At 33.6% G+C, this 11,076-nt stretch overlaps 1 protein-coding gene across 1 annotated transcript; it reads right to left on the bottom strand.

Annotated features, from left to right (window-relative positions):
- Window positions 1-1,482: 1,482 nt before the first annotated feature.
- Window positions 1,483-10,370, bottom strand: LOC105626083 (microsomal triglyceride transfer protein large subunit). Its single transcript, XM_012207393.1, is given in 9 exon segments — window positions 1,483-3,234; window positions 4,272-4,925; window positions 8,024-8,217; window positions 8,725-8,748; window positions 9,721-9,829; window positions 9,831-9,904; window positions 10,136-10,201; window positions 10,204-10,256; window positions 10,258-10,370. Coding segments are annotated over 9 exon segments (3,039 nt in total).
- Window positions 10,371-11,076: the final 706 nt, after the last annotated feature.

The following is an 11,076-nucleotide window of genomic DNA, read 5'->3' as shown; positions in this document are numbered from 1 at the left end:
AGATGAAACAAGACAAGAGATTTTTGCTACGAATATTAATCAAGACCGAGACAAGATTAAAATTTTCAAAATTTTTCAATACAATATTTTTATCAATATAATATCTTTACAAATATCGTTTTGTTTTGATCTCGTGCAACCTTAAATGTTACTAATAGAAATCAAACAATTTGGCATCATAATCTAAATTTTTTTAAATGAACTTAATGTTTAACATTTGTAAAGAATATAGAGCATTTTGTAAATAAAAAGTGAAAAGTTGTTACTTTAAATAACATTTCCTTCTTCAACATGTCATTATTAATATGTTATAAAAGAAGATAAAATTGTAACATACTATAGGATAAATAAGCAGTAGAAATAAAATTTTTGTAAGAATTAAACAAACTAGAGATTTTTATTTTTTAAAATTTGTCCTTAAAATATTTATTAATGTCTTGGTGGAAAAATTTTGCTGAAAAATTTTGCTGAAATTGTTCCACGTTTTGAAACAATTTTCAGCTCGGGTGAAATTTAATTGAATTTGAAAATTAAATTGCATGTTTTTTTTAGTAAACAGTGGGTTTTTTAGTAAAGTGGTTTTAGTAAAGTGTGGGTCCTTGAATTCATTTTTACAATTTTTCTAAACAAAATTATATTAAAAAAAATATATTTCTTCATTTTGTAATTTAATTTTGGAAACTCGCTGATTTTTTCGTAAAGAATGACTTCTAAACTATTTACTATTAAAATACAGAGGAAAAATCTCATAATGTTGGGCTTTATATTTTATTTTGTGAAGAATAGAATTCAAGCGTACTGATTGTGGCAAATTTTAACGTATTATTAGAGAAAAAAATTTCAACAAATTTTTCAGAAAATTTTTTGAAACAATTATAATAACTTTTTAGACAAATTTCATCAATTTAGCAGAGAAAATGACTTTTTATTGAATAAAAAACTTTTTGTGAAATCTCAACAAAATTTTAGCAAATTTGTAGCCATTCTATTAAAATTTCAATAAAATTCTTCCACCAGAGAGTCTAAATTTCATTTTATATCTATTATACATCCGGAGAAAAATTATTATATTTTCAAGAACAATTTGCAGATAAAGAAATTTTTATTTCCTGAGAATTTAAAATTTTTTGAGACTTGTTTTTGTGAAAAACCTTTTAACTGTTTTTATATACAAAATCAGCCAATTGGAATTGCAATTAATTTTTAGAATAATTAAATAAGAATATAAAGAAAATTTTAAGATTTAAATTTTGGATCTTATCTTCTTTGACTAAAATGCTAAAACAATATTAATCTAAAATAAATTTGAGTCATGAATGAATTGTCACATCAAGGTTGAAATATAGCATTATCCATCGATTTGAAAATAGATACTGCCATATTATCATAGATTTCACTCTTAAAATGACAATAATAAAAACAACAATTTCCTAATCCTTTCGTAATCGATAAAAAAAATCACTGAGTAGTCTTCGGTATGCGTTAACTTAAATTCGCGAACTTCGCGCACATTTCATTATTTTTTTGATTGAGCCTATAGGATCTGCCAGGTGAATGAACTTTCATCCGACGTGTTTTTCTCAATCTATGCCGGCTGCCGGGTATCCTTTCGATTTTGTAGACTTGATACTTCACCGCAGTAATCGGTTGACTTAGTCTCATGCATAACGCCGAAGGTCCACTGAAATCCACAGTGGTAGATAGTTGGAGCTTCGGCTCCATCGCCATCGTGAATTCTGCTTTGCTCTGCACAAAGCTCGTGTGCACCTTGGTGCCGCCGTGGATCGTCACGCCGGCGTTCATCTCCACCAGGGAGCGTGCATTTCTCGACCATAGACTAAGCTGGATCTCACCGGCCAGCTCAAAGCTCACGGCACCTTGAACGTCGAGTTCAGCGACGAAACCGGATCCCAATGGCACATATTCATTATGACTGTACAGTGAAGCAAGAGCTTGAAAGGCGGGAGTCCTTGTGTCCGCAGTGCCCGACCAGACGTGGCCCATCAGTTCGCCTTGCCCGGTGAAAAAGACGAACGGTCGTATCCCGACATCAAGAATATCGATCTCCATTCCAGCAGTGGCCACCTCGAGGTCGTCACCTTCCGTCATTTCATCTTGATTCGATACGAAACTGCCAAGACCGCCAGCGAATAGCCCCAGCGAGAACATCGCTTGCCGTTGTTCATTGCTCTCCAATACGACGTCTACGATGCCACGCTTCAGAAGACCGGAATTCACTTCCTGAACGGTAACCAATGAACCATTACTGTCGGGTGAGCGCAGGAAGTACCTCGCGAAAGCGGTGCTAAGACCCCGCTGCGCTTGCATATGGTAATTGTTGAGCGACATGTTGCCATTGACATATATATTTCTTAGGTATTCGGCGAATCGCGCGTCCCTCTCGGCGAGTAACTCCAGACGTTGACTCAGGTATTTGCGAACTTCGTAGGCTGGATCTTTGCTGCTCAAATATTTCACGAAATCGCGTAGAATCTCTTCGGAAGGTTCGTTCTCTAGGATAACGTCTAACGCGATCGTTCGCACGCTGCTGTCTCTTCGCGGCCCTCCGATCTGATAGAAAACCCTATGTGCCATGCTCTTCAACTCGTCGGTCACAGCTTCACGTGGAAGGACCTTCAAAGCGCGCCAAGCGGCGGTGCTGATGATTTTGCTGTCGCTTAATGCGTATACCAGCAACGTGGGTATCGCCGCCGGACACCTCAGGTTTCGCAGAGCTCGCAAGAACTTAAGCTTGCACTCCTCGCCAGTGCAGGTCTCCAAGCCTAGTTCCAGGCTGACTCGCGCCTTCTCTATCACCGCGGCGGACCCATAATGTCGCGCCATCGCGCCCGCCGCAAGTGCATAAGTCTCGGACACTTTATCGTTTTGCATCGTCTCCTCGGAACGTCGTAGAATATCTCTGGCAACATCGACATGAGGTGTCGGCGAGAGAGATAGTGCCCACAGATACCTCTCGGTCTCGTCGCCGGTCTCATCCTGCCGGAGTATCTTCATGGCAGCTTGATGAGCGGATAAGGTAGAAGCAGCGCCAAATATATCCAGCAGCTGCATTTTTATCCGTTGATTGCGCGGTGTCTTTAAGATCTTGTGTAGCTCCTCGGGCGAGGCGTTCCTGACTAGAGGTAAAAGCTTGAGGAAAGCTGACGCGGATTTCGCCGTGCCCAGTTCGGAAGCGGTAAGTGTTTTATAATATTCTTCGATCGCCTGATCAATCTGCAATGAGATATAGACTCAAGGTTTTAATACAAAATATATAAGTACACTATACTAAAATATTATTTATATACTATTATATTATTGTTTATATATTATATATTATTTATGTACATATTATTAATACACATATTAATGTATTCATATATTTATTTATATATTTATTTGAAAAACTGAACGTACTGCAGTTTTCATGGTGTCAAATTTTTATCTAGAGTCATTAACATTCATGTCTCAGAATCAATAAAAACTAATATATTAAGTATAAATATTATAAATGTAACCTGTCAATTATTTTTAATTTATATTCGAACTTTAGAGGACATTCCTAAAAAAACATTCGATTCTTAAAATTATTTATCATGTAATATATAATATTTCATAGAGAATTAATATAAACTGATATATTAAGTGCGCGAATGTTATGTAACCCGTCAATTATTTTTAATTTGTATTAAAACTTTAGAAAATATTTAGAAAAGAACGTTCAATTTTTCTAATTATTTTAATCTCAACAACAGTAAAATTTGAAATCTTATTTAATACAAATAGCAAACAGCGTTGCAAGATCTCCTGCGTTGTTTTCTATTTATCTACTTTGCAACTTTCAGGGGAAATGTATTTGAAATGTTTTTATGTAAAACATATTATTTGCAATACAAGTGTATTTTGTATTTTAGCGAAGCACATGAAGATAATATTATATATTTTGTAAAATCAGAAGATTAAAAGTTTTTTTAGATTTTCTATTATAATTCAATAATAAGTTTGATTGCCAATCTTAATATTTGAAATACAAAATACTTTTATATGTTTCCATGAAATATAAAATACAAAAAAATTTTCATGTGTTTCGCTGAAATACAAAATATATTGTCTTACAAATACTGTTTTTCAAATAATAGTATTTCAAATACAGATCTGACCTTCACGCATTAGAGCATTCTCTACAAGTTTAGTTCGTTATCTATCACCGTCGTTCGAGAACAATGAAAATACTGAAATAGACGTAAAATAGAAAAGACAGAAAGATTTACCGTGGGACATCCGGTATCAGGACATGTGGCGAGCATCGGTTGGAGCTCGATGTCGGTTTCTTTATATTCAGGCTTAAGCAGCATCACCGCCTGCTTTGCGGAATTCGCCTGAATTGCTGTTGCACTGATGGCTTCGACTGTCTGTTCCAATATTCTCTCTGATACGACACTCGTACCTACGTCAGGCTTAGATACCAAGGTCATTTTGTGTCCTTCATAATCGTTCACGCGCTCTGGTAACAGCGACTGCGTTAGCACGTACTTGGAATTACGATAACTCTCGAGTCTAACGGCGAACATCGGGTTCGGGTGTTGCTTCGATGGTGGCAGTGTGCCATGCGTGCAGGCAGTCTTTCGTTTCTCAATAACATTATCTCCGGACATGAGGTAAGTCACGTCGCAGAAGCCGGAAGCATCTCGTTGACGCACTTCGTCATCAAGCGTTCGGTACTGGAAGAGACTAGCTAGGCCGCGTTTCAGGTTCGCGGATGACGCGCTCTCAGCTGGATCCATGTACATGACCTCGACATCGCCGTGTCGCCAGAGTACGAAGAAAGGCTTCTCGGCAATCTGTTCTATCTTGGACGAGTGTTCCACGAAGCCCTCCGGCTCCGGAGCTCGCCGAGATTTGATCCATAACTGCGGTGATAGTAACTGAAAGAGAGAACAATATTTATAAAAGAGCATCAAGATTTGTTAAATATTCAAGAATCCCAAATTATTAAATCTACAATTTTCTAGATGTATCAAAGTCGTTTAATTAAAACTTGATTTAAAAATAATTAAGTTTGTGCTTTGTGAATTAAATTAATAAAAATATCTAAGTAAAAAATATCTTACTTATTTTAACGATTGTGTTACATTAATATCATTTAAATATATATCTATATAATATATTTTAATATAATAATTCTGTTTTATATTAATCAATAATCCGAGCAGAAATTGAATTAGGGTGCAAAAAAGTCCCTATCAAATTATACAATCGGGTCCGGATAAGGAATCCTGATGGGAACCTCAAATGTAATGCAACTTTGCGATAATAAGACAAGACTAAAAGATCAGGTCCTTATCATAGAGCTTATTCAAGCTCTTCACATTAAGAAGAGCTTTTACACTAGAGATAATCTGCTAGTGACCTGATTCAATTTTTGCATATTATTTAAATTAAACAGGATTTTTATTATCATTGAATACAATAATTGCCGCTGATTAGCGACAATTATTACATTCAATCACGGTGCAGTTCCTTAATTTCTACTGACAATCTAACGATAACATTGTACTTGATAGAAATATTATTTCAAGATTCAAAATCATTTCGGTATGCTTTGTAGAACGGGATGGGTATGTATATAAATTCGTAAAAATCTTATTATTTATGCATTAAAGATGTAGCTTAGATCATTGAGGCTTTAGTTACTCAGTTGTTAATGAAAGGATTTATTAATATGTCAAATAAGAAATAACACATTCTATAGAATATTTGAACAACAATGAATAACGTTCAAGAACGAACTATTTACAAGAAAAACTATTAAGGACTAAACTATTAGTTTACGAAACAATTATTTTAAAATAATTTTTATTTTACACTTTTCACTAATTTTCCTCTCCTTTCTCTTCCATTCCAGTCTTTAGCATTTTTTATAACATTGTCTCCTGAAAAAGATTGTGATCTTTTACTTATTTAGATACTTATTATTATGTATTTTATATTTATTTACAATGATATTTAAAATAATATATAACAATATATAATTATATATAAAAAAAGAAATGGTTTGTAATATTAATATGAGTATATGCAAGGATTAAGATATAGATGACTAAGTCTATCTTTAATGAATTCGCCAAAAATCGTATCTTTAATTGTTTTTAGAATCTTTAGACTTTTGGGCCTATACTTTAGAATTACTGTTACGGGACGTAAGTTTTTTCAAAATTGTTGTTATAGCTTTTATAACTAATTTAGACGAATCTATTAAACTCCACATAAATTTATCTAATAAAAAACATCATATTACACATATTTACATACATTATAATTTACTTTTTATATTATTTCTTTATTTGTTATAAATTATTTTTTCTATTATTTTATTTTAGTATTACATATACTGTAATATTTCATTTGATACATATTGTAATGAAATTTAATTAAAAATTAATTAAAGATAAATTAATTTTATAAAGTTAATCATAAAAATCATTTAACTTTAATAAATTAAAACATAATTTCATTAAAGACAAAGTTACTTTTAAATTTTTTAACTTTATTTTTAACTGTTGATTAACTAATTAGACACATACACATACACACACATACATACATACACACACACACACACACACACACACGCGCGCACGCACGCACGCACGCCCGCACGCACGCACACGCACGCATACACACATACGCACACACACAATTATATCTTTTTAAGAGGGGGATTTATCGAGAAAAAACTTTTTTAATATATTAACGTATTAAAAAAGTTTTTCTCAATAAATTTCAAATAAACTTTAATTCTTTTACCTCCGGTTGCATCAACGTTACTTTAATTTTAAGCGAGGCTTAAAACTCTCTTTGTTCCTGTCTCTTTTCGGTTTTAAACCGAGAGATTAAAAATCAAATATACATTGGTGCAACCGGACCTTAAAGTTTTTTGACTCAATATATTAGTTGAGAAGTTTGTCACTAATTTATTTAATTAATTAATATTATATTAAGTTTAATTTAATATCATAATATTATAATTAATATTATACAATACTATACTTTAATATTATAAATTATTTTCAAAACTTTCATCTTCAAGATTTTGTAAATCGGAGAAACATTTTATCTCCCGGATATGGAATTATCGACATTCAATGTAACTCGACACGACCTTTCTCAGTATCAATGAGTGTGCTTTTTACGGCATTAAAACTTTCTCGGAATTATATAGGTGTTTTGTTTCTTAACAATGAATATGTATGCCGAATCAATCACTTATCTAGTTTTGAATTCTTGTATTGATTATGAAATTCCAATTACAACACGTGCAGAACAAAGAAAAAATATGTTCATATGTGAATGTAATATAATTAACTATATATTATTTTAAATAATTTCTCTGTATATCTTTGATATAACTTGAAAAAACTCGATACAATACTATATTATTATCATATTGAAAAATTTCGTTATTTATTAACAAATCGAGTTGATTAAAATAAATGTAATAAAATATACTTTGATAAAATTTGGATAGTTTTACAATTAATAAAATTTTGAAAATAAATTTGCGTATGTGATTAAATTATATAATTTTAATAAAATATATTAGTTACTTTTACGTTTACATTTTTTTAAAAGTAGTTTTTCACTTTAGGTGTCTAAAAGGTATATAAATACATAAGTAACTCATTAAATAAATTTGCATAAAATTACAGAAATTCAGTAAAGATAAATTTTTTAACAAAGTTGTTCGATGCATTATAAGTTAAAACATTTTAACGATTTAATAAAGTTATACTTATAAAAAATTAATATTTGTATTTTTTTATAATTAAAATAAATTTTGTAGAGTAATAAAGAAAAGTATTGATTAATTTTTTATCTGTCTTTAAAATCAAAATTGAAATAAACAAAGAAAGATTTAAATTATGATTCAATTTACGCAATATTCTATATCTGTAATAAGTAATATTATTGAAGAGATTCGCAATATTTGAAAATAACTAAATAACGATGAAATGTATCGTACCTCGAATTTAAGTAAAAAGATATTGGGATCGTTAAAATCTTGCCATAGGGCAGTGATGTCCAGCTCGCCGGTCACCCTGAAACCGACGTCACCAGTGGATTTCGACGATTCGGTCTCTTTAAAGATCAATGTATTCGTCAGCTTGTATTTGTGACCATTTCCTACTTGCCAGCCCTTGATGCCACCAGCTACGGCTGCAAGTATGACGCATAATTTCCAGTAATTACTCGTTATCGCGCGAAAATTCATCGTGGACTTTTGAGGTAGATACGTTGTATGCGTGCACGTGTAAATGTGTGAATATAAACCGAATACTCGACGACGTCACCGACTGCGAGTCGCGCGTCGACTGACAACGGTAACGCCAGACGACGAGAATCGCTCCTCTCTCGAGATCCGAGAAGAGACACACGGTACGTACCATATGTGTATGTAAATGTGTATGCGTATGTGTGAATGTGTGTGCATACGCGTGTATATGTTAAACGGAGTACCGTTAATTCGTACGGAGTCCCTGTTACACGACGAGCGAGAAGCATTGGCGGGCGTTATATATGTTCTCTTTTTTATTATTTTTTTTTCTTTATGTAACGCTTCGACCGATTGTTGTGTGAAACAATTGAACGAATCTTTACTGGCTTGCACGTATTCTTTTTATATAAACTATAAGCGGTTCTCAATTCGACGATGAGAATAATCACCTGGTGCCATTTGACAGTACGAACCTGTAAAAACAAGAACAAAAAAAATAGTCCTTCTCCTATTTCTCATTGAGAAATTTAGATTATATTGTACAGGATGTTCAGAAATATAGATTATTATATATAGGGTGTTCAATAAAACAGTGTTAAGGGATAATCTCTCCCAAAGAAAAAGAAACAAATGACATAGACAAAGTAAAAAAGAAACAAGAGAAAAAAGTATAAAATACATTTTGTAGTAGAAATTTTTTTAGTTAACATGAAATAATGTTTCTTCGAAAGATTACTTATAGGACATTTGCCTATCGAGACATATATCTAAGTATAGTTTTACAAGTTTTTTACATAGGATTACTGATATCGTTGTAAGTTTTAGTACTTATCGTATCTCTTGATATGACACACGTTGTTGTATAGTTTATCGTAAATATATATTTTTATGTTATGATAGCCTATTTTTTTAAAAAGGAATTGTATTCAAAGCGGATTTAATATAATATCAAATGGACGCACTATATTATTATATATTATTTAAAATTGCACAAGCAATACAAAATTCTATACTGAAAAATATTCTGATTAAAAATAGACGAACCAGAAGATTTTGGTCATATATCAATCAGAATTCTAATCGAGATGTCTAATTACGATGACAAGAATTTTTTGTATACAATCAGAATCTTCTGATTCGTTCATTTTCAAGTAGAAATTTTTGTCAGTATATTTTTATCTTATCTCTCCATAGAAGAATGTGGCGCCGATTGCCCTAAAATTTACCAGAGCAGCAACAGGGTATATCAATGGATCGCCATGTTTCAGCCGGCTCGTACGATGCATTTTTCAATGAATGACTTTGGAGAGATCGGGGAACGAGGAGTCACCAAGAGGAAACAACGGTGCAAGGGGGGCAGCTCACATGAACAGGGTGGGAGCGTGGACAGGAAAGGCAGAGGGAGAGACGAGCGTATAAAGGACCGCCGGTAACCCGTAACTTACCGAGGAGGGTCCAAAGGTAGACCAGGCAGACGGCGAGCATCCTGGCCGTGCCCCGAAGACGGCCAGCCATCCTTTCCTCGCTCCCGATGTCGTCCTGAACTGCGCCGTGCCGCCGTGCCCCGACCGCGACGTCTGCTCCGTTCCGCTCCGCTCCGCTTCTGATCGCGCTTCTTCTTCGCAACCTCTGCGAGTAAATACGAATAATTAGACAGGGCAGACCTGCGTTATCGTAGTCCCCCGATATAGAAACCCCAGTCACCCCCTTCCCGTCGTCCGCGAGCCTACTCCGGGGGGGACTAACAGGGTCCTTTCCTCGTGGTCCCCTCCTCGCACGCACGCACGCAACACACATATACGCACGCATCCGTTAACATAGACGCGGAGGAAAACTAGTATTCGGTGCTTCAATACAGACCGGACTTGGACTCTGCGCCGTTGCGCTGCGAATTGTAAATCACATACGCGCCGCACGTGGAACGTGTAATATCGTGATCGCTTGATAATACGTCGTAGAATGATGACCGTCGTCGCGAGGATACGAGATGTGTGTGGAGAAAAGGGCCATTATGATTGCGGAAGCCGGTCAATTTGTCCGATCCGGACTGACGAGTGCGCGCTGTATCGAGTGTACCGAGTTCCTGGCATTTCATGAGAAAAGAACGGTTTTATTGATTTAAAAATTTAATTAGACAGATTTGAAAATAATTTTGTTGAATTATTAAGATAATTTTGTGTTGAAGACGCTCAAGAGCATGATGAACAATGCTCTAAAATGTTTCAACATTCTAGTAATCAGCTTGAGCGTTCTGTATATAATTATTTGCAGGTCTACAGAATGTCGAACAAAATTTTTTAAATCTGTATACAGTAAAATTTTTGTAGATATTTCAGCAAAATTATTCTTTTCATACTTTCGTAATCGATTTATCGGATAAGTTGATTTTTTCGATGGACGAAATGTCATGCATTGTTTCTAAATATCATGTCTCATCTATGACGCGAAAGAATAAAAACAGAAAGCAAAATTTATTTACTTAAAAATACACAAAAAGCATGCTTTTACTGTATCTGAAAAGTATCTGAAAATTTAGATACAAATAATATTGTTGAAAATAATTTTGTTGAACATGAAAATAACTATGTAGGAAACTCAAATATAATAATTCAAAAATGATATTTAGATTTATAATTAATTAAATTTTTAGAAGAAATTAAAATATAAGACTTATAATAAAATAAGATTTCTTATATTAAAACAATTAACAAAACTAGAAATATGCCTTTAGGAATCGGCGCTATAATAATTACGTGTTTATTTCGATTGTTTATTTCGACTAAAATTCTAAAACAATCTAT

This window comes from Atta cephalotes (assembly GCF_000143395.1).
Source record: "Atta cephalotes unplaced genomic scaffold scaffold00004, whole genome shotgun sequence".
NCBI lineage: Eukaryota > Metazoa > Arthropoda > Insecta > Hymenoptera > Formicidae > Atta > Atta cephalotes.
Note: the sequence above shows the minus strand (reverse complement) of the source record. Positions and strands in the feature narration are given on the sequence as shown.